The 23,575-nt window shown below is 58.3% G+C and overlaps 1 protein-coding gene across 2 annotated transcripts in view; it reads left to right on the top strand.

The window, feature by feature from the left end:
- Positions 1–690: 690 nt before the first annotated feature.
- Positions 691–23,575, top strand: part of SND1 (staphylococcal nuclease and tudor domain containing 1) — an 81,411-nt gene continuing 58,526 nt past the window's right edge. For both annotated transcript variants that reach the window (XM_068169646.1, XM_068169636.1), the window contains exons 1-10: positions 691–877; positions 3,250–3,399; positions 5,568–5,688; positions 6,784–6,862; positions 8,119–8,279; positions 9,018–9,109; positions 9,884–10,042; positions 10,856–10,962; positions 11,249–11,339; positions 20,190–20,303. In XM_068169646.1, coding sequence (XP_068025747.1) covers positions 803–877; positions 3,250–3,399; positions 5,568–5,688; positions 6,784–6,862; positions 8,119–8,279; positions 9,018–9,109; positions 9,884–10,042; positions 10,856–10,962; positions 11,249–11,339; positions 20,190–20,303 — 1,149 coding nt within the window. In that variant the 5' untranslated portion in view covers positions 691–802. The remainder of the gene's footprint in view (positions 878–3,249; positions 3,400–5,567; positions 5,689–6,783; positions 6,863–8,118; positions 8,280–9,017; positions 9,110–9,883; positions 10,043–10,855; positions 10,963–11,248; positions 11,340–20,189; positions 20,304–23,575) is intronic.

The following is a 23,575-nucleotide window of genomic DNA, read 5'->3' as shown; positions in this document are numbered from 1 at the left end:
GGCTGCCCCTCGGGACCCCTATTCCATGTTCTCCCGTTGCGCTGTGCTGCAAGGATCCGCGGGGCTAACCCCCGGGACCCTTTTCACCGGTCCCCCGATCGAGGCGGCTTGCCCGGTCTTTGCCATGGGGCTGCCCCCGGGGACTCCGTTGCCCCCGGTTCACCGAGACTTCTTTTCCCAGTCCCCCTGTTCCGCTGCGGGGCTGCCCCCAGGACCCCTTCCCCTGTCCCAGCCATGGGTCTGTGCCCTGTACCCCGCTCCCCGCTCCCGCCCCCCGTCCCGAGGATGCTCTCGCGTTCCCTGCGCCTCCCATCACTGCCCGCTTGGCGGCGCCCTGCAGCGGGCGCTGACGCGATGACGTGACAGCGCAAAACGTGGGGGGGCGTATCTCCAGGCGGCGGCGCGCGGCGGGAGGCCACGTGGGAGCGCTCGCGGCCCCCCTTTTGCCGACGTGTCCCTGGCGCCGCCGCGTGCCCCCCGGAAGTCCCGTCTCTTCCCAGCTCGTGGCTTCCCGTGACGTCACCCCCCGCCGCGGCCCTCTCGTGCCGCGCCGCGCGTCGCTATTGGTTGAAACCCAGAAGGGGCTGGGCGGAGCCGACAGAGGGAGGGGGCGCCTCATTGGCTGAGAGCCTGACTGGGGGCGTGGCTAGCTGTTTGGCCCCGCCTCGTTCCTCATCGCCCCGCCCCCGCCCCACGGTTCCCTTCCGCGCTCGGACCGGGCCCGCTCCCCTCTTTCCGCCGCTTTCCAATCCCCTCCGTCGCTCTGTCCCGGCTCCCTCCGCTCTGTCCCGGCTCCGTTGTCATGGCCTCCGCGGCCGCCGCTGGCCAGGGCGGCTCCGCGCCGCCGCTCACCGTCCAGCGCGGTATCGTTAAGATGGTAAGAGCTCTGCCCGCTGCCGCTGTTCCCCGTGGGCCTTCCCCGTGGTTTTCCCTTCCTCTGTACCTTGCCCCTTGTGGCAGCTGAACCGGCCACGGCGGCAGCTCCCGTCGGTGGTTGGGGGCTCTCCGGTACCCGGGATCCGTCCGCCTCCTGCAGCCCCCTGCGGTATTCGGGAACCCTCTCCGGTATCTGGCACCCCCTATACCGTCCGCAGTCCCCTCTGGTAGCGGGAGCCCCTTCTCCGGTACCCGGGACTCCTTCACTTCTTCCAGGCCCCCTCGGGTACCCGGGACCTCTCTCCGGTACTCGGGACTCCTCTATCTCCCGTAGCCCTCTCCGGTACCTGGGACTCCCCTCGAGTGTACGGATCCCCCCCTACACTCTCCACTTCCCATCCCTGTAACTGGGACCTCCAGCCTCTCTGCCCCCACTCCGGTACCGTGAACTCCTCCACCTCCCGTAGCCCCCTCCGCTACCCGGGACCCTCCTCCTGTACCCGGTATTCCCCTTTCACTCCCCATCTTGCTTCCCGGTGACCAGGAACCCTACCGCCAATGCAGCCCCCTCCGATACCGGGGACTTCCCTCCGGTACCTATGACCCTCTCCACGTCCTCTCCCGGAGCCCCGTGGGCTGCCCGCGGCTGCCGGTCCTGGCACCCCGGGGTGTCCCCCATTCCTTCCCGAGTCCGGTGACAAGGCTGAACCGGGGGTAAGGGGTGGGCTTGGAGGGTCCCGTTATCCCGGGAAGGGGCAGGAAGAGCTTTGGGGTTTCCCCCTGAAGCTGGTGATTTGGGGGTTGCCGAAAGGCTTAGGGGAGCACTGGAGTGGGACAGTGGGGGGGTTTAGGGAGGACACTGGAGGGGTTTGGGGGATCGTTCAAGTGTTTGGGGTCACTGGTGGCTTTGGGGGACCCCTGAGAGTTTGAAGGGGGTCAGTAGAGGGTTTGGGTGACACTGGAGGTTTTGGGGGCACTGAGGGTTTGGAGGTCACCAAGGAGTTTTGGGACATCAGATGGTTTTGGGGGACACTGGAGGGTTAGGGGTCCCAGAGGGACTGAGGTCACTAGAAGGTTTGGGGGATGCTGAGGGGGGTTTGGGGGACACTGAAGCTTGGGAGACACTGGGGGTTTGGGACATCAAAGGGTTTTGAGGGTGCCAGAGGACTTGGGGGCTGCTGAGGGTTTGGGGTCACTGGAGGGTTGAGGTTGCTGATGGTTTGGGGGACACCAGAGGACTGGGGATGCTGTGGTGTTTGGGGGAACACCAGAGGGCTTGGGGGCACCAGAGGTTTGAAGCTGTTGAGAGCTTGGGGGTCACCAGAGGGTTTGGAGACACCAATGATTCGGGGGTCAGCAGAGGGTCTTGGGGACACCAGGGCTTTGGGGGGGTCACCAGAGGGTTTGTGGGACACCGGGTTTTGGGGTCACTGGTAGGGTTTTGAGGGTCACCAGAGGGTTTTGGGGATGCTGGGGGGGTTGGGGTCTCCAGAAGGTTTTGAGGATGCCAAGGCTTTGGGATCACCATAGATTTTGGGGTCACCAGAGGGTTTTGGGGTCTTCCTTCTCTTTTCCTGACCACCACCCCAAAATCTCCACTCCCAGACCCTTGGTGTCCCCCAACCCCTCTGATGACCTCCAAAAGCCTCTGGTTACCACCAAAACCCTGCAGCATCCCCAAACCATTGGTGTCCTCTAAACCCTCTGGTGACCCCCCCAAAACCCTCTCCATCAACCCCCAGACCCTTTGGTACCCCCCACAAAACTCTCAGATGTCCCCAAACCCTCTGATGTCACCAAATCTCCAGCATCCCCCAAGCCTAACCTTGTCCTGACCTTGGCACATCCATGGTGGGCAAACAGAGCCTTGGGATTGGTTGCCCTGTGGCCCTGAATCTGTGGTGGGGTTGGGTACGGAGGAGATGCCATGGGGCAAGCAGAGCCTTGGCATTGGCCTGGTGGATCTGTGGTGGGGTTGGGCACGGAGGAGATGCCATGGGGCAAGCAGAGCCTTGGCATTGGCCTGGTGGATCTGTGGTGGGGTTGGGCACGGACGAGGTGCCATGGGGCAAGCAGAGCCTTGGGTTGGGTGCGGTGGATCTGCCAATTCCTAGAACCATGGAATCATTTCTGTAGGAGAAAACCTTGCAGATCCTCAGCTCCAACCTCTTGGGTCCAGCCTGACTGCTCCAGGCCCATGAGGAATAGTGCTGAGGGTGGAGATCCATCCTTGGAAGCCTCTCTGTGGACCGTCGCCCTCCGTCTTCAGCACCGTTGCCTCCAGCCTCCTCCTCCTTCTCCTGACTGTGGACCCCAGGGGAGCAGAGGACGTTCCACAACTCCTCCTCTTCTTGTTCTTCTTGCCCTGGCCAGGTGCTGTCAGGCTGTGCCATCATCGTGCGTGGGCAGCCCCGCGGTGGGCCGCCACCGGAGCGCCAGATCAACCTCAGCAACATCCGAGCTGGGAACCTGGCCCGCCGCGCCGCCGCCGGCCAGCCCGACGCCAAGGACACCCCCGACGAGGTAGGTGCCGCCAGCAGCGCCTTCTCCAGCCTTCAGCATTCCACAGCACCTTCTCCAGCCCTGCTGCTCCGACTGTGAGGGGCCACAGCACCTTTCTGCTCCACGCTGCTGGTCCAACCTTAAGCACCGCAGCATGGAGTCGTAGAATGGTCAGGGGTGGAAGGGACCTCAAGGATCAGCCAGTTCCAACCCCCCTGCCATGGGCAGGGACTCCTCACACTAGATCAGGTTGCCCAGAGCCACATCCAGCCTGGCCTTAAAAGCCTCCAGGGATGAGGCTTCCACCACCTCCCTGGGCAACCTGTGCCAGTGTCTCAGCACCCTCATGGGGAAGAACTTCTTCCTAACATCCAATCTGAATCTACCCACTTCTAGTTTTGCTCATTTCCCTCAGTCCTATCACTCCCAGACACCCTAAAAAGTCCCTCCCCAGCTTTCTTGTAGCCCCCTTCAGATCCTGGAAGGCCACAATTAGGTCACCTGGGAGCCTTCTCTTCTCCAGCCTGAACAGCCCCAACTCCTTCAGTCTGTCCTCGTAGGAGAGGAGCTCCAGCCCTCTGATCATCCTCGTGGCCCTTCTCTGGACACGCTCCAGCACCTCCAGAACTGGACACAGTACTCTGGGTGGGGTCGCACCAGAGAGAAGTAGAGGGGGAGAATCACCTCCCTCAACTTGCTGGCTATGCTTCTCTTGATGCAGCCCAGGATGTGATTTGCTTTCTGGGCTGCAAGTGCACACTGATGGTTCATGATGAGCTTCTCATCCACCAGCACCCCCGAGTCCTTTTCCTCAGGGCTGCTCTCAAGCCAGTTCTCAAGCAGCTCTCAAGCATGTTCTTCCCCAGGCTGCTGGTCTAACTCTGAGGACCACAGCACCTTCTTCTCCAGGCTGCTGGTCCATACAGCACTACCTCCAGGCTGATGGTCCCACTCTGAAGACCACAGCACTTTTGACTTGGCCATTGCCCTACTTAGCCAAGACCTCCTTCTGTCCCATGGGGTGCAGGCAGCGTGTTCTTCTCATCTCCTTCCATCATCCTTCAAGAGATTCTTTTCCTCCTCCAACCTCCCAGTACAGATTTTGGGGTGGACTTCTCCTTCCTGACCTTGGCATGGTGAGGATATGGACAAACATTGTCCACAAACAAGGACCAGTCATGGTCTGAAGGACCAGGAGAACATTCCTTTCCATCATCCTGTAAGAGATCCCAACCTGCCAGTATGGATTTTGGGGCAGACTTCTCCACCCTGACCCTGTTATGGTCAGGATTGTGCACCAGCAAGGCCCAGTCATAGTCTGAAGAACCAGAAGAAGCTGATGGTGCCTCCAGGCCTCCTCTGTTGGTCTTTACCTGCCCCAAGCTGGGGGTGGAGGAAGCACCAGCGGTGGTGCTTTGGCAGGTTGAGTGCTGGTAGCAACTGGTGGCACTGGCTTGGTGTCTGTGGGAGAACCTTGGGCCACCACCCATCCTCCTCCCTACTCCTGTGGGTGGTGGGAAGCTGTGGTAGATAATTGTTCTCCTTGGGGACTTTGTCTTCTCAAGGTTGGCTTTGAGATGTCACTCATCTGAAGATGTGACAGGGTGGCTTAATTGGTTCCCAGTACGTCATCTTCTCCACCAGTTTCCCACCCACCTTCTGCAGGGTTTGAGCTTCACTGGGGAGCTCCAGCTCTGGAGCTGGGAAGGTGCAGAGGAGCTGCAAGGGATTGATTTCTGCCATCTGGATGTGGTCACCATGGCTGGTCCTGCTTTTCTCTGTCACCTTCAACCTTGAGAAGGGGCCTTGAGGAGCTTCCACCATGTTCCTGGGTGCTGGGATTTGCCCAGACCTCTGTGTTCCTGGCCCACATTCATGGGTGCTGGAACTCATCCAGACCTCCATGTTCTAGGCCTCCTTCTGTCCCTGGAGCTTTCCTGGTCTCATCCCACTGGATCTGAACGCTTGAGGAGCACTTGGCCATCTGGAAAACCAACTTGGAGGGGGACAAACCCAACCTTTGGGGTGGCTGGAGGTGGGGAGAGTGGAGATGATTCTCCTGGAGAGCAACAGGGTTCTTCTGGAAGTTCTTGAGTTGCTAAGAGCCTTCTCTGTGGTCCTAGGAGAAGTGGTGGAGGAGAAGGTGAGTTCCTTGGTTGTGCCTGACCCATTGGCTTCTTTCCCTCCAGCCCTGGGGCTTTCCAGCTCGGGAGTTCCTGCGGAAGAAGCTGATTGGGAAGGAGGTTTGCTTCACCGTGGAGTACAAGACCCCGCAAGGCCGGGAGTATGGGATGGTCTACCTGGGCAAAGGTGAGTTCTGGGGAGGTTCCTCTAGCACCCAAAGGGCTGCTGACAAGGTTTTGCAGAGGGGTGGGGGTGGTGTTCATAGCTGGAGGGTGGGTTGGGATGCGGTGTGGGTACCAAAATCCCCAAACCCCAGTGTGGTGCTGGTGGGAAGGGGCCTCTGGAGATCGTGGTCCAAAGCAGGGTCACCCACAGCAGCTTGCCCAGGGCCACAATGGCCAGGGGGATTGGAAGCTCTCCAGACAAGGAGACTCCACAACCTCTCTTGTCTCCATCACCCTTCAAGCCAACAAGTTGCTCCTTGTCCTGCCCCTGGACACCACTGCCAAGAGTCTTGCCCCATCCTCTTACCCCTGCCTGGGAGTGGAAGGACCTGCAAGTCCTAGTGGACAACAAGTTGCCCATGAGCCAGCAACGTGGCCTCAGGAAGTCCAGTGGTGTCCTGGGGGGCATCAAGAAGAGTGTGGCCAGCAGGTCAAGGGAGGCTCTCCTCCCCCTCTACTCTGCCCTGCTGAGGCTGTAGCTGGAGAACTAGATCCAGTTCTGGGCTCCCCAGTCCCAGAGAGACTGGGAGCTACTGGAGAGAGTCCAATGGAGGCTGGGAAGATGCTGAGGTCCAAAGAAGGGCAACAAAGCTTGGGAAGAGTCTGGTGAACTGAGGGACTTGGGGTTGTTGAGGCTGGAGAAGAGCAGCCTGAGAGGGGATCTGCTCAATGCTCAGCAAGGGCTAAAGGTCATGAAGATGGGGCCAGACTCTTCTCAGTGGTGGCCAGTGAGAGGGCAAGGAGCAATGGGCACCAGCTGGAACCCAGGAGGTTCCCTCAGGAGAAGCATCTTGACTTTGAGGGTGGTGGAGCCCAGAGAGGTTGTGGAGTTTCCTTCTCTGGAGAGCTTCCAACCCCTCCTGGCCATTGTGACCCTGGGCAGGCTGCTGTGGGTGCCCCTGCTGGAGCAGGGGGGTTGGACTGGCTGAGCTCCAGAGGTCCCTTCCCACCACCACCATGCTGGGGTTGGATGCTTTCCAGGACTGAGGTGTTGGTACCTCCAGCTTGCCTCCCATGGTGACTCCTTGCCTGATCAGGTCTTCTCCTCTCTTCACAGACACAAGTGGGGAGAACATTGCTGAGTCCCTGGTGGCTGAAGGTCTGGCCTCACGCCGGGAAGGGATCCGAACCAACAAGTACGTAGAGGGTTGGGTTCCTCCTCTGGGGACCTCATCTTCCTTCTGTGGTTCCTTACTTTGTCAGGGAGGTGTTGGGTTCCTCAGCTTTGCCCAAGCACCAGCCCCTGCTCCTGGTTTTAATGTGATGCTCAGCTTTCACTGGTAGCAGTGTCCCAGGATGGTGACCTCTTGGCTTCAGGGCTCGAGGAGGCTCTCTGAAGGGTCGAGGAGGCTTTGAAGGAGCCTCATGGGGACCTTCTGGTGGCTTTGGGCTCACTGTTCTGCTCCTTCAGTCTTCTCCTGCAAGGTCATGGAGCTGGCACCAGGAGAGGTTGATCACTCTGAGCTCCAGGGTGTGATGGGTTGGACTCAAATGATCTTCAAGGTGTTCCCCAATCCAAATGATCTTATGGCAATGCTGGGGCAGAACCTTCACCCCCCTGCCAAAGGCTGAGTGAAGTCACTTCCAGGAGCTTCATTCTCCTTGTCATTAGCAGGACATCACCAGCTTCCATTGCCTGGAGAACATCTCTTGATGGTTGCTCTCCCCATTCCAAGGCTCCATTCATTAATAGCTTCATGAGGTGGTTCTCAGCCCCCTCATGAAGCTGCTCAGGTTGAAGAACTTCTGAGATGAGGTTGGGATCCATCAAGCTGTAGCTTTGACCTGACCTGATGAATTCCACCATGACTTGTCACCAAATTTAAGGAGTTCTGGTGACAGCAGGAGTTGGGGTTGGTGTTAGCCATCAGCTCTACCTTTGGTGTCTTCCAAACCCTCTGGTGACCCCCCCCCAAAACCCTCTCCATCAACTCCCTGACCCTTTGGTACCCCCCAAAACCCTCCGTGATCCCCAAACTCTCAGGTGTCTCCAAGCCCTCTGTTGTCACCAAGTCTCTAGCATCCCCCTGCTTGTGTAGGGCCTGTTGTGGTCCCTGGTTTGCCATTCCTCCTCTCCCAAAGCCATGCCAGAAGTTGGGGCTTCCCTTTCTTCATCCTTTCCATCTTGGTGTCCCAAAGTAGCCTCAGAAAAGTGTCAGATGGCTTGAATCTCCTCAGCCTGGCCCAAGGTGGTGCTTCTAGTGGTGGGTCTTTGGACACTGCTGGTGGAAGCTGTCAGCAGCACCAGCCATCACTTCACCAACTCCACCAGGTGGTTCCTCTTCTAGATGGAAGTCATCAAAGCCCCAGAGCATGAAAGATGGATGCTCCTGGTCATCAAAGCTTGCAGGAACCGGCTGGGTCTGACCACCTCTCCACCTTATCCTTTCAGCCTTGAGCAGAGCAGGTTGGCAGAACTGGAGGAGCAAGCCAAGAGTGCCAAGAAGGGGATGTGGAGTGAAGGGTCAGGGTCCCACACTATCAGAGACCTCAAGTACACCATTGAGAACCCCAGGCACTTTGTGGACTCCATGCACCAGAAGCCAGTCAACGGTAAGGTGACTGCAGTTCTTCTCCATGCCTGGGGTGGGTTCAGCCATGTCCTCCATCTTCCTCTGCCTGCATGTGTCACACTCCTTGGGGTGCTGTTCCTGGCACCTCACCAGGAAGTGCTCCACAGCTTCCACCAAAGCTCCCTGGGGTGCTGGCCCTGGCACCTTCTCACCACAAAGTGCTCCACAGCTTCCACCAAAGCTCCTTGGGGTGCTGTCCCTGGCACCTTCTCACCACAAAGTGCTCCACAGCTTCCTCAAAGCTCCTTGGGGTGCTGTCCCTGGCACCTTCTCACCAGGAAGTGCTCCACAGCTTCCACTAAAGCTCCTTGGGGTGCTGTCCGTGGCACCTTCTCACCACAAAGAGCTTCACAGCTTCCTCAAAGCTCCTTGGGGTGCTGGCCTGGGCACCTTCTCACCATGAAGTGCTCCACAGCTTCCACTAAAGCTCCTTGGGGTGCTGTCTCTGGCACCTTCTCACCACAAAGAGCTTCACAGCTTCCTCCAAAGCTCCTTGGGGTGCTGTCCCTGGCACCCTCTCACCACAAAGAGCTTGACACCTACCACCAAAGCTCCTTGGGGTGCTGTTTCTGGCACCTTCTCACCAGGAAGCACTCCACAGCTTCCACCAAAGCTCTTTGGGGTGCTGTTCCTGGCACTTTTCCCACCACAGAGGTGTCCACAGCTTCCAGCACAGCTGCAGCACAGCACCACCAACCTCTTTGCTTTTGCTCCACAGCCATCATTGAGCACGTCCGGGATGGAAGTGTGGTCAGAGCCCTTCTGCTCCCTGACTACTACCTGGTCACCGTCATGCTCTCGGGCATCAAGGTGAGGCTTGGCTGCTGGTGGCCCTGGCACGCTCAGAAGACCTCTTTGTAGCCACTTCCATCTCCAGCTTGCCCTGTTGTTCATTGTCCATCCTCCTTGGTGGCTTTTTTGTTTTGGGGGGTTGACTTGTGGGACCAGGCCAAGGTGGGATGGAGAATTGTTTGGGTTGGGAAAGATCTCCCAGGATCTAACCCAGCACTGCCAGGACACCACTGAACCATGGCCCTCAGCACCACATCTCCACAGCTTTGAAACCCTTCCAGGGATGGGGACTCAACCACTGCCTTGCACAGCCCTGGGCCAGGCCTGGACAGCCCTCAAGGGGCAGAAATTGTTCCTCACGTCCAGCTTGAACCTCTCCTGGGGCAACCTGAGGCTGGTTCCTCTTGTCCCATCAAATAGAAGACCTTGCTGCCCACCTGGCTCCAAGCTCCTTTCAGGGAGTTATAGAGAGCCAGAAGGTCTCCTCTCAGCCTCCTTTTCTCCAGGCTCAACACCCCCAGGTCCCTCAGCTGCTCCTCACAAGTTCTCCAGACCCTTCCTTCTGCTTGCCCTCCAGACCCCTCCCAACTGGATGAAGTTCTCCCAGCGGTGGCCTCACCAGGGCAGAGTAGTTGTGGAGGAGAACCTCCTTTGACCTGCTGCCCACACTCTTCTTCATGCCCTTCAGGAGACCCTTGGCCTTCTGGAGGCCACATTGCTGCCTCATGAATAACATCTCACCAGGTTTGTGGGGCTCACCCATCTGCTGACCATCCCTGTCTTCTCCTACAGTGTCCCACCTTCAAACGTGAGGCAGATGCTCCTGAGGTCCCCGAGCCATTTGCTGCTGAAGCCAAGTTCTTCACGGAGTCCAGACTGCTCCAGAGGGATGTGCAGATTGTCCTGGAGAGCTGCCACAACCAGAACATCTTGGGCACCATCCTCCACCCGGCAAGTGCTCTTGGCTTGGTAGGAGGGTGGTGGGAGAAGGTCCCAGCAGGCTTTCAGACTGCTTGGCATCGCTTGCTGGAGGTGCTCAAGGTGGTGTCAGCGTCCACATTCCTCTGTTGGGTGGTCTTCAGATGGATCTAGGAGCCCATGAGGGTGCTCAAGGGGATCTTGGGGAGCTGGGGGGACCTTGAGTGATGGTTGTAGAAGACCATGCTGGTGCTAAAGGTGGTTGCAACATCCATGTTCCTCTGGTGGGCTCTTGGAGGAGTTGTGTGGTCTTCAGGGATGGATGTAGAGGACCATGCTGGTGCTCAAGGTGGTTGCAGTGTCCATGTGCCTCTGGTGGGCTCTTGGAAGGGTTGTGTGGTCTTCAGTGATGGATGTAGAGGACCATGCTGGTGCTAAAGGTGGTTGCAACATCCATGTTCCTCTGGTGGGCTCTTGGAGGAGTTGTGTGGTCTTCAGTGATGGATGTAGAGGACCATGCTGGTGCTCAAGGTGGTTGCAGTGTCCATGTGCCTCTGGTGGGCTCTTGGAAGGGTTGTGTGGTCTTCAGTGATGGATGTAGAGGACCATGCTGGTGCTCAAGGTGGTTGCAGTGTCCATGTGCCTCTGGTGGGCTCTTGGAAGGGTTGTGTGGTCTTCAGTGATGGATGTAGGGCGCCGTGGTCCATCTGAGTAGCCCGTGAGGAGAACAAAGGCGTGTGGAGGGTGTCGTTGGGGTGGCTTCTGCTAGCCCTGGGGGCACCAGGTGTTGTAGCCAGGCCTTTAGGGCCCTGTGATATCTAAAGGACCTTCCTCCCTTCTCCCCAGAACGGGAACATCACGGAGCTGCTGCTGAGGGAGGGCTTTGCCCGCTGCGTCGACTGGTCCATCGCCGTCTACACCCGGGGGGCCGAGAAGCTGCGGGCAGCTGAGAGGTGAGCACCACCCCAGGAGACAGCTGGACACACTCTCAGCTTCACCCAGGGGTGGCCACGGTGCCACCAGCCCCCTCTAACCAGCTGTGTTTGGGTACCTTCAAAAAACTTTTCCCTCAGCTTCTCTTCCCCCACCCAGAATCCTCTCCACCAGTCCTCTCCTTCCACATCTGTGCCGGCCCCATGGTGTCTACCAGGGCTTTGGTGGACAATGTAAGGTCCAGCATCTCCATCCCTGTTGGAGACACCGTCCTGGGTGTGACATCTTTGTCCCCTCTCCTTCCAGGTTTGCCAAAGAACGGAAGCTGAGGATCTGGAGGGACTATGTGGCCCCCACAGCCAACCTGGACCAGAAGGACAAGCAGTTTGTGGCCAAGGTGAGCGGTTGGTTGAGCAGGAGAACCAAGAGGGGTTGGGATGGAGGACACTGTGTCCACCTCACCTTGGTCCAATTCTAGATGTGCTCCAGGTGGTCTTGTCTTGGCTGTATCCCCACCATGGGATCTCAAGCAGGTCTGGTGTGAGCAGAGGTGGACCCATGGTGTGTGGAGGAAGGCTGGTGGGTGTCCAAGGCTCTTGCTGGTTGGGTGCTGCAGGAGTGTTCTTGACCTGTCTCTGGATCTCCTGAGGGCTCTCTGGCCTTGGTGGAGTTTGCTTCAGTATCAGCATGGGTTTGGTTTGGAAGAGACCCTGGAGACCATCATGTCCAGCCTGTAACCCAGCACTGCCAGGGCACCACCAAACCATGGCCCTCAGCACCACACCTCCACAGCTTTGAAAGCCCTCCAGGGATGGGGACTCCACCACTGCCCTGGGCAGCCTGAGCCAGGCCTGGACAACTCTCAAGGGGCAGAAATTGTTCCTCATGTCCAACTTGAACCTCCCCTGGGGCAACTTGAGGCCATTTCCTCTTGTCCCATCACTTAGAAGACCACCTGGATGGTCACCTGGCTCCAGTCTCCTTACATGGAGCTATAGAGAGCCAGAAGGTCTCCACTCAGCCTTCTCTAGTCCAGGCTCAACAACCCCAGGTACTTCAGCTGTTTCTCACAAGTTCCCAAGCTTTCTCCTTCTCCTCCAGACCCTTCCCCAGCTTTGTTGCTCTTCTCTGGACGTGCTCCAGCCCCTCAATGTCCTTCTTGGTTTGAGGGCCCCCCAAACTCCCCCCAAGATCCCAGGACTCAAGGTGTGCTCTCACCAATGCCCAGTCCAGGGGGACAACCCCTACCCTGGTCCTGCTGGCCACACCATTCCTGGTCAGGTTGGAGCAACCTGCTCTATCTAGTTGAGGTTGCAGGGAGGTTGGATCCAATCTCCAAGGTCCCTTCCAATCCAAGAGGAGCTCCCTGGGGCTTGATCTGGTGCTGCCCCTACCCGAGGTTGTGGATGTCCCTATGGAGGACAGTCTCACTTTCTCCAGGACCATGGTGGTGGGCTTGCAGCTGGCCTTGGGGTCCAGGAGTAACTGAAGGAGTGCAGGAAGGTCTTGGATCCAGGAGCATCTCTGAGGAGCACCCACTAGATGGTGCTGCTGGCTCAGCTAGTGTGCCACCAGCCTGGGAGGTGACTTTGGTTTAGCTGCAAGCCCTGGGACATGCCCAGCAAACAGCAGTTCTTGGAAAGCCACCTTAACCCCTGAGTTTCCCCTGCTCCTGGGTCACATCCTGACCTGGAACAGCCTTCTGTCTCTACTGGGCTTCTGTCTGGACATCCATGCTGTGTTGACATGGGGTGGAGGTGGTCTTCTGGAGGTTCTGCTCCTGAGGGGCTGCCCTTGAGCTTCTTCTGCTCCTGGGGGTTCTGCTCTTGAGGGTCTGCTCCTGGGGGTTCTGCCCTTGAGCTTCTTCTGCTCCTGGGGGTTCTGCCCTTGAGGGTCTGCTCCTGGAAGGTCTATGGAAGTTCTGTTCCTGGGGGTTCTGCTCATGAGGGCCTGCTCCTGAGAATCTATTTTTAGGGTTGTGGTCATAAAATTCTGCTCTTGGCAGTTCTAACCTTGGGGTCCTCCTTCTGGGGAGTCTGTTCTTAGTGCTCTGGTCATGAGGGTCAGCTCCTGGGGGTTCTGTTTGTGAGGGTCTTCTGGAGGTTTTACCCTTGAGGGTTCTGCTCTTGGGGAGCATCACCTGGAGGGCTTCTCCTTCCTTGCCTGCTCCAGTGCTGTGGCTGTGGAGCAGAGCAGGAGACCCCAGAAAGCTTCTCCACCAGCTTCTCCCCACTTGGTGAAGGCTCTCCTGGCCCTTTTTTGCTCTCCCAGTTGCCCAGTTCCCAAGCCCAGGTGGTCTTTGAGAAGACCAGAGCTTAGAACCCGACCATGGGCTGAAGGGCCTTGCTGGCTTGGTCCATGGTGCTGCCACTGTGGTGAGAAACAGCAGCTGGAGGGATGCCCACCATGGGCATGGAGCTGGTGCTGCCAGGAGTTGGCATGGGGACCGTTACTCATCCTTTGCTCAGCAGCTTCTGGAGGTGGCTGTGGATGCTTCTGGCATCTCCAAGATGTTCCTTGTTTGGTTGAACAGCTTGTGGGATGCTGGTGAGGAGCTTCAGGCTCATCCTTGGCACCCCAACGAGGCAGGGAAGGTATCTCGTGGGGGGGAGGGGTTGTGAGGCTCAGCAGCAGCTCCAGTCCTTGTGCCAGGTGTTGCCATGGAGCAAATGTGCCCCAAGCCCAGGGGAGACTTGGCCCCAGAGTGGGGTGATGGAGGTGGTTGTGGTGGTGGGAATGCATCTCTGCTGTCGTGGAGGGGATCCCCCCCAGGTGCAGTCTCCTGGTCTGGGGGCCTGGTCTCTGGGTCTGGGGACTCAATCTCCCACATTTGGGACCCAATCACACAGCTCTGGAGCATGACCTCCAAGCTGGGGCCCAGGGCTCCCTTTTTAGGCCAAATCACCTGGTTTGGGGGCTTGACACTCCCAGTTTTGGTGCCTGACCCCCCCCCAGTTGTTTTTTTTTGGCATGACCTCCCAGTTTTGGGGCACAGTCTCCCAGTTTTGGGCCCAACCTCCCCCCAGTTTGGGGCCACAGTTTCCCCCAGGTGAAAATTGGTGACCCAATTTTGGACCTGATCCCCCCAGTTTTTGGGCTTTGTCCCCCAGTTTTGGACCTGATCCCTCAGTTTTGGGGCTTGGTCCCCAGTTTTTGACTTAGTCCCCCCAGATTTTGGACTTGGTCCATCAGTTTTGGACCTGATCTCCCAGGTTTTGGGCTTGGTCACCCAATTTTGAACCTCACCCCTCTTCCCCCCCAGTTTTTGGACTTGGTCACCCAGTTTTTTGACCTAATCCACCAGTTTTGGGGCTTGGTCCCCAGTTTTGGACCTGATCCCCCCAGTTTTTGGGCTTGATCACCCAGCTTTGGACCTGATCCCTCAGTTTTTGGGCTTGGTCCCCACTTTTGGACCTGATTCCCCCAGATTTTGGGCTTTGTCCCCCAGTTTTGGACCTGATCCCCCCAGTTTTTGGGCTTTGTCCCCCACTTTTGGACCTGATCCCCAGATTTTGGGCTTGGTCACCCTATTTTGAACCTGACCCCCCAATTTTGAACCTAATCCCCCCCAGTTTTGGACCCAGTCTCCCAGTGTTGCACCTTGATCTCCCAGTTCTGCCTTTCACTCTTCTGAGGTCCTGTCCCCCCCCTTGATCTGAGAGCACTCAGCCCCCATAGTTCACTGCACCCCAAGATGTGCTTGTGGCTGGTTTGGCTCCACCATGAGCTCCCCACTGTGAGGTGGGGGCTGAGCACCCTCCAAGCCCACAGCCATCTGCCCAGAGCCCTAAAGAGGAGGCTGAGCCCCCCAGGAGCCCTTCATCCACCCTGCCAGCAGCCTTTGGTGGGGACTGAGCACTGTCTTGAGCCCTCATCCACCCTGCCAGCAGCCTTTGGTGACTGAGCACTGTCTGAGCCCTCATCCACCCTGCCAGCAGCCTTTGGTGGGGACTGAGCACCCTGTGAGCCCTCATCCATCCTGCCAGCAGCCTTTGGTGACTGAGCACTGTCTGAGCCCTCATCCATCCTGCCAACAGCCTTTGGTGGGGACTGAGCACCCTGTGAGCCCTCATCCATCCTGCCAGCAGCCTTTGGTGGGGACTGAGCACCCTGTGAGCCCTCATCCACCCTGCCAGCAGCCTTTGGTGGGGACTGAGCACCCTGTGAGCCCTCATCCATCCTGCCAGCAGCCTTTGGTGACTGAGCACTGTCTGAGCCCTCATCCACCCTGCCAGCAGCCTTTGGTGACTGAGCACTGTCTGAGCCCTCATCCATCCTGCCAGCAGCCTTTGGTGACTGAGCACTGTCTGAGCCCTCATCCACCCTGCCAGCAGCCTTTGGTGGGGACTGAGCACCCTGTGAGCCCTCATCCATCCTGCCAGCAGCCTTTGGTGACTGAGCACTGTCTGAGCCCTCATCCACCCTGCCAGCAGCCTTTGGTGACTGAGCACTGTCTGAGCCCTCATCCACCCTGCCAGCAGCCTTTGGTGGGGACTGAGCACCCTGTGAGCCCTCATCCATCCTGCCAGCACCCTTTGGGGACTGAGCACTGTCTGATCCCTCATCCATCCTGCCAGCACCCTTTGGTGGGGACTGAGCACTGTCTGAGCCCTCATCCACCCTGCCAGCAGCCTTTGGTGGGGACTGAGCACCCTGTGAGGCCTCATCCATCCTGCCAGCAGCCTTTGATGGGGACTCAGCACCCTGTGAGCCCTCATCCATCCTGCCAGCAGCCTTTGATGGGGACTCAGCACCCTGTGAGCCCTCATCCATCCTGCCAGCAGCCTTTGGTGGGGACTCAGCACCCTGTGAGGCCTCATCCATCCTGCCAGAGAGCTCTCAGGACCCCGAGGCAGGCAGGCAGCTCCTGCTGGGCCCCGGCGCCGCCTCCATGCCGGGCAGAAAGAGGCTGAGCTGACGTTAGGGGAGGAGGAAGAGGAGGGGATGGAGAAGGAGGAGGAGGAGGAGGAAGATCCCAACCTGGCTATGCAAAAAGCAGCAAACTGAAGCTAATTTTGGCTCCTTGCTTCTGGTGCTTTGTGAGCAAAGGGAGGGGTTGAGGGGTGGAGGGGAACTGAAGGTTTGGGCTTGGATTCGAGGCTGTGGGTGAGTGGCAGGAGGAGGAGGAGGAGGAAGGAGGAAGAAGCTGGCAGCTTCTCTCCTGAATTGCCTACGTCAGCTTGGCTTGGAGCAACCCAAAAAATTGGGGACATCATCCCCTCCCCTCCCCTCCCTTTCCTTCCCTCCCCCTCCAGCCTTCTTCTGCCAAAAGCTGTTTAGAATCCAGCTCTGAGGAGCTCAGAGCTGCTGCTTGTCCCACTTCCACCACTCCAGGGCAGGATCAGACCCCCTCCAGAGGATCAAAAACCCCTTTGGGGGGGGGACAAATCCCTTTGGTTTGGGAGGGTTTGGAGACAGCTCAGGAGAGGAACCTGCTTCTGGAGAGGGGGGGTTGAATCAGATCTGGTGCTCAGCTCAGGAGCAGAATCAGCTTGATGGAGGGGGGATGGGAAGGTCTGGAGCTGAACTCAGCATGGTGGGAGAGTGGTTTTGGGGGGGCTTTGGAGGGTCTGGAGCTCAGCTCAGGAGCAGAACCTGCTTTTGGGGGGGTGGATGTGAAGGTCTGGAGCTGAGCTCAGCATGGTAGGAGAGTGGTTTTGGGGGGGCTTTGGAGGGTCTGGAGCTCAGCTTAGGAGCAGAACCTGCTTTTGGGAGGGGATGGGAAGGTCTGGAGCTCAGCATGGTAGGAGAGTGGTTTTGGGGGGGCTTTGGAGGGTCTGGAGCTCAGCTTAGGAGCAGAACCTGCTTTTGGGGGGGTGGATGTGAAGGTCTGGAGCTGAGCTCAGCATGGTAGGAGAGTGGTTTTGGGGGGGCTTTGGAGGGTCTGGAGCTCAGCTCAGGAGCAGAATCTGCTTCTGGGAGGGGTGGGAGTCAGATCTGGTGCTCAACATGGCAGGAAAGTGGATTTTGAGGGGGGTTTGGAGGGGCTGGTGGTCAGCTCAGGAAGAGAATCTGATTTTTTTGGGGTGGGGGGCTGCAGGGTCTGGAGTTCAGCTCAGAAGGGATGAGGGATCATGACTAGGTCCAGTCTTGGTCAATGTCTTCATCAGTGACCTGGGTGAAGGAGCACTGTGGGTCCTCAGCCAGTTTGCTGATGGTGCCAGACTGGGAGGGGTGGTGACACCTCTTAGGCTCTGCTGCTGTCCAGCCAAACCTGGCCAGGCTGGAGAGCTGGGTGGAGGAGAACCTGGTGAAGTTCAGCCAGGGCAAGTGGAGGGTCCTGCCCCAGGGAAGGAACAACCCCCTGCAGCAGCAGAGGTGAGGGGTGACCTGCTGGGGAGCAGCTCTGTGGAGAGGGACCTGGGAGTGCTGGGGGACAAGAAGGTCACCATGAGCCAGCAACATGGCCTCAAGAAGGCCAGTGGTGTCCTGGGGGGCATGAGGAAGAGTGTGGCCAGCAGGTGCAGGGAGGTTCTCCTTCCCTTCTACTCTGCCCTGGTGAGCCCACAGCTGGAGAAGTGGGTCCAGAGCAGAGGGAGGAGGTCCCAAACTTGCTCCACTTGAAGCCCTTTTCCCCCCCTGGGTGCCTCCAGCCATGCTCAGCCAAAGGGCTGAGGAGATGATGGAAATTCATAATTGGAGGAGACACCAAGGGTTTGTCTCAGACCTCCCCCAGGGGACAACTCAGCTTCTCCAAGGACCTAAATTCCCTCTTTTCCCATCAGCCCAACCCAGCCCAGAGCACTTTTGCCCTGTTAAGCAGAGTAATCAAATCTCATGCTTGAGGGCATCGTCCTCGGCGGGGGAAGTCAGGGTGGGACCTCAGCAGCACGTTCCTCAGCAGCCATCTCTTCCTTCTTGGACACAAAGCAGCTGCTGAAGCCAGAGGAGCTGCAGGTCAGCTCTGAGGGGCTGATCCCATGCTACATTAGGCATGCATCACGTGCTCCCACCACGGATCCCTGGCAGGAGGGCAAGGAGATGCCACCTCCCAGCATCTCAGCCTCCAGCATGGCCACAGTGGACACTGAGGAGCCAGCAACTGGCACCAGAGACCTGGCCAAGTCCATCAAGCCCTAAGCAAACCCCTCCTTTCCTGGCCAAAAATGAGCTCGCAAGGCACTTTGCCGTGTTGACCCAGCTCTGATGGGTGTCTGAAGGGCCAGGAGGACATGGACTCAGTGTCCACATTGAGTCACAGAGTGGAACCAGAGAATTAGAGATTCACTTTGTGTGGAGAGGACCTTTTGAAGGTATGGAGTCCAACCCTGAACCCAGCTCTGCCAGGGCACCACCAAACCATGGCCCTCAGCACCACACCTCCAGGGCTTTGAAAGTCCTCTGGGGATGGGGACTCCACCACTGCCCTGCACAGCCTGGGCCAGGCCTGGACAGTCCTCAGGGGGCAGAATTGTTCCTCATGGCCAACCTGAACATCCCCTGGGGCAATCTGAACACATTTCTCCTAGTCCCATCATTTGGGAGAAGACTTTGATGCCCACCTGGCTCCAGCCTCCTTTCAGGGAGGTGTAGAGAGCCAGAAGGTCTCCCCTCAGCTTCCTTTTCTTCAGGCTCAACACCCCCAGGTCCCTCAGCTGCTCCCCACAACTTCTCCAGACCCTTCTCAGCTTTGTTGCCCTTCTCTGGACCTGCTCCAGTCCCTCAATGTCCTTCTTGGAGTGAGGCACCCAAAACTGACCTCAGGATTGCAGCTGTGGCCTCAGCAATGCCCAGTCCAGAGGGACAATCCCTGCCCTGCTCCTGCTGGCCACACTATTGCTGATCCAGGCCAGGCTGCTGGTGGCCTTCTTGGCCACCTGGGCACAGCCTGGCTGATCTTCAGCTGCTGCCACCAACCCCCTGAGGTTCTTTTCCACCCTTTCCAGCCACTCTGCCCAAAGCCTGGTGCCTCTCTCACTCAGCGATGTGGCATCTGGAGCTGGGCCATGTGAGCAGGACAGGGCAGGGTGGCAGCAGGACATGGAGATGACCTTGAGACGTTCACAGCTCCTCCAGGCAGGAGGCTTCAGCAGCATGGAAGCAGCAGAAGATGCTTTGCTGCCCCTTTCTCAGAGCCTTCCTGGGTTGGGAGAAGACAGGGTGACAGAGGTGATGGCAGAACAGGAGACTCAGCAGTGTCCCCGTGGCTGTGTCATTTGTCACCTTCCTTCATCCAATATTTATGGCGTGCTCAGCTGCCACCCAAAAAAGCTCTTGGAGAAAAGGACAGAAAGGATTTTCCTGCTTAGCTTTGGGTTTCTTCAGCCCCTCCAGATGTTTTGTGCTCCTCAAACCTCCACCCTTACCTCCAGGGACCAGCCAAGTTCCTCCAGCTCCACTCCCCACTCCAGTTTGGTTTCTGGAGTGAAACCCTTCAGGTCTGAGCCCCAGCAGAGGACAACCCATGGTTGGTGATGTGCTGCTGTGCCACTGTTGAGGGATCTTGTGTGGTTTTGACTGCCTGAGCATCTCAGGCTTGGAGAACCACAGACTCACAGGATCACAGGGGTTGGAAGGGACCTCTGGAGATCATGGAGCCCAACCCCCCTGCCAGAGCAGGGCCACAGAATCCAGCACAGGTCACACAGGAACACATCCAGATGGGTCATGAAAGTCTCCAGAGAAGGAGTTGCCACAACCTCTCTGGGGAGCCTGTTCCAGTGCTCTGTGACCCTCACAGTGAAGAAGTTCCTCCTCTTGTTGAGCTGGAGCCTCCTGTGCTGTAGTTTATATCCACTGTCCCTTGTCCTATCACAGGGTGCAACTGAGCAGAACCTGTCCCCTCCCTCTTGACCCCCAGCCCTCAGATATTGATAAACATTTATTAAATCCCCTCTCAGTCTTCTCCTCTCCAGACTAAGCAGCCCCAGGGCTCTCAGCCTCTCCTCACAGAGCAGTGCTCCTGTCCCTTAATCATCCTGGTAACCCTCTGTTGGACTCTCTCCAGCAGATCCCTGTCCCTCTTGAACTGGGAGGCCCAAAACTGGATGCAATATTCCAGGTGAGGTCTCACCAGGGCAGAGCTGAGGGGGAGGAGAACCTCCCTGGATCTGCTGGACACACTCCTCTGAACGCACCCCAGGGCCCCACTGTGAGCTTCATTCTCTCCAGCTCACCCAGGCAGGCGCCAGGCTCGGCCTTGGAGCTTCTCCCTCCGTGCTGTGGGACAAGGGCAGGGGTGGGTTGGGTGGGTGCTGGCACTGGGGGCCACCCTGTTCACCTCCCCTCCCCCCTTCTCCCGCGGCAGGTGATGCAGGTGCTGAACGCCGACGCCATCGTGGTGAAGCTCAGCTCTGGAGACCACAAAACCATTCACCTCTCCAGCATCAGGCCTCCTCGGCTGGAAGGGGACAGCACACAGGTGACCCTGGCAGATGTGCAGGGGGGCAGGGGAGGGGAGCCCAGGGGCACGTGGGGGAGGTGCTCTGCTCTCTGCTGGGCAGCCGGCGGCAGCGGCCGTGGCCGTCCCTGGTCCTCTTGAGGCTCCTCGAGAAGGAAATTGGGGTTCTTGGCCTGACCCCCTGCCAGGCACCCCACTTTTCATCTCAGGGACCACCTCTCAGGGGTTGCAGGAGACCTTGGGGTGGGTTTGAGCATGGGCTTTCATGGCTGCATGGAGAGCCAGTGCCTCCTCTGGGTGGAGGCTTCCCCTCCTGAGGTTCCTCAAGAAGGAAATTGGGGTTCTTGGCCTGACCCCCTGCCAGGCACCCCACTTTTCATCTCAGGGACCACCTCTCAGGGGTTGCAGGAGACCTTGGGGTGGGTTTGAGCATGGAGACCCAGTGCCTCCCTTGTTCCCTGCCTCAGTTTGCCCCTCACCCTGCTTGGCCTCAGTGATGTGAAAGGTCTTGTCCAACCCAACCATTTCCGTGGTACAAAGCCTCTAGAGATGATGAGGATGATGAGGCTCCCCCCTGCAACCCAAGGTTTTCATGATGGGTTATCCAACCTTCATCCAGGCTTCCTCAAAACCCCCTTTTCCAGGGGTGTTTTTACCCTGGACACCACTTGGAGTGGTGATACCCTCACTGCTGTTCTCAAGAGCCTCCCAGAGCCTCCCTGAGCATCCACATTGTTGCCAGGAGAATCCTCCACCTCCTCCTCCTCGACCTCAGTCATCTGAAAGGTCTTGTCCAGCCCAAATGCTGCTGTGATTCCATGATCTAAAGCCTCTTGAGATGATGAGGAGGCTTCCACCTGCAAGCCAGAGTAAGACTTCCCAGCTGGGATGTCCAACCTTTCTCAGCTCCAGGGATGTTTTTAGCCTGGGGGTCACTCAGGGTGAGGTCCTCACTGATGTTCTCAAGGACTTGATCTTTTCCAACCCAAATGAGCCTGTGATGACCATCTAAAGCCTCTTGAGATGATGAGCAGGCTCCTACCTGCAAGCCAGAAGGCAGCTTTCTAGCTGGCATGTCCAGCCTTCATCCAGGATCTCTCAAACCCCTCCCCCCTCCCGCTTTTCCAGGGCTATTTTTACCCTGGGTGTCACTTGGGGTCGGTGCCACCGCGCTGCTGGGTGCCACCACCGCGTGCCACAGCTCCAGGAGCTGTTGGTTGCCCACCAGGGACCACGCCAAGGTTGCTGTGGGAACGGAGGACTTGGCAATTCCACCCTCTTGGAATGGTCTCCTGGTGTTGTCCACACTGAATTATGGATGAACTTCCCAGATTAGCCTCTCCCTCCTCCATGCTGCTTCAAGCTGGCGTCAGCACCCTGGTGGCACCACAAGAGGTGGCTGAGAAGTGGCCACCAGTGGTGGCAGGGGGGTGGCCCTGCTGCCCCATGCCACTTCTGGCCCCATGCAGGGTGATTCATGGTTACCTGGGGAGGCTTCCAAAAGGCCACCAGTGGTGGCAGAGAGGTGGCCCTGCTGCCCCATGCCACTTCTGGCAGCGTGCAGGGTGATTCATGGTTACCTGGGGAGGCTTCCAAAAGGCCACCAGTGGTGGCAGGGGGGTGGCCCTGCTGCCCCATGCCACTTCTGGCAGTGTGCAGGGTGATTCATGGTATCTGAGGAGGCTTCCAAAAGGCCACCAGTGGTGGCAGGGGGGTGGCCCTGCTGCCCCATGCCACTTCTGGCAGTGTGCAGGGTGATTCATGGTATCTGAGGAGGCTTCCAAAAGGCCACCAGTGGTGGCAGGGGGGTGGCCCTGCTGCCCCATGCCACTTCTGGCCCCATGCAGGGTGATTCATGGTTATCTGAGGAGGCTTCCAAAAGGCCACCAGTGGTGGCAGGGAGGTGGCCCTGCTGCCCCATGCCACTTCTGGCAGCGTGCAGGGTGATTCATGGTTACCTGGGGAGGCTTCCAAAAGGCCACCAGTGGTGGCAGGGAGGTGGCCCTGCTGCTCTGTGCCACTTCTGGCAGCGTGCAGGGTGATTCATGGTATCTGAGGAGGCTTCAGAGAGGCAGCTGCCATCTCTCCTCTTTTCCTTGCTTCAGCACTGTGGCATTTGGAGGTGGGTGGTTGTTTTCTCCTGGCCAGTCTGGAGCTGCTGGGCTTGGCCAGCAGGAATGCTGGTGGGCAAGGGAGGAGCTGGACGTGGTTTCCTCCTCTGAGGTCTTGCTGAAGGTGCTCCAGCACCTCAAAGCTGGCCAGGTGGCGGCCAAGTTGCTGGTCTTACTGGATTGGGGAGTTGGTTGCATGGCATGAGGGTCACCAAGGCCAAGTGTTAGGTCCTGCACTTGGGCCACACCGACCCCAGGAATGCTCTGGGCTGGGGGCAGAGTGGCTGGAAACTGCCTGCTGGAGAAGAGCCTGGAGTGTGTCAGTCAGCAGCAGCTGAAGATGAGCCAGGCTGTGCCCAGGTGGCCAAGAAGGCCACCAGCAGCCTGGCCTGGATCAGCAATGGTGTGGCCAGCAGGAGCAGGGCAGGGATTGTCCCTCTGGACTGGGCACTGCTGAGGCCACAGCTGGAATCCTGGGGTCAGTATTGGGCTCCTCACTCCAAGAAGGACATTGAGGGACTGGAGCAGGTCCAGAGAAGGGCAACAAAGCTGGGGAAGGGTCTGGAGAAGTTGTGAGGAGCAGCTGAGGGACCTGGGGCTGTTGAGCCTGGAAGAAAGGAGGCTGAAGGGAGACCTTCTGGCTCTGTACACCTCCCTGAAAGGAGGCTGGAGCCAGGTGGGCATCAAAGTCTTCTCCCAAGTGATGGGACAAGAAGAAATGTGTTCAGGTTGCCCCAGGGGAGGTTTAGGTTGGCCATGAGGAACAGTTTCTGCCCCTTGAGGATTGTCCAGGCCTGGCCCAGGCTGTGCAGGGCAGTGGTGGAGTCCCCATCCCCGGAGGGCTTTCAAAGCCCTGGAGATGTGGTGCTGAGGGCCATGGTTTGGTGGTGCCCTGGCAGAGCTGGGTTCAGGGTTGAGCTCCATGATCTTGAAGGGCTTCTCCAGCCCCAGTGACTCTATCATCCTACAGCCTTTGACTGTTGCTGCCCAAGAGCCCTCCCAGCACTGTGCCGGTGGTGTCAGTGATGGGTGGGTGACCCAGCCATGAGCCACCATCCAGGAGGAAGGGGAAACCAGCAGCAAGCCTTGGCTTGGTGTCCTCAGAAAACACAGCTTGGAAGAAGCTGCCCCATGGCTGTCCTTGCAGAGCTCCCCCAGCACCACCTCAGCCTTATCTCCGCA

Source organism: Melanerpes formicivorus, unplaced genomic scaffold, assembly GCF_026170545.1.
Source record: "Melanerpes formicivorus ecotype bairdi unplaced genomic scaffold, bMelFor1.0.p_v2 SCAF_3, whole genome shotgun sequence".
Taxonomy (NCBI): domain Eukaryota; kingdom Metazoa; phylum Chordata; class Aves; order Piciformes; family Picidae; genus Melanerpes; species Melanerpes formicivorus.
Note: the sequence above shows the minus strand (reverse complement) of the source record. Positions and strands in the feature narration are given on the sequence as shown.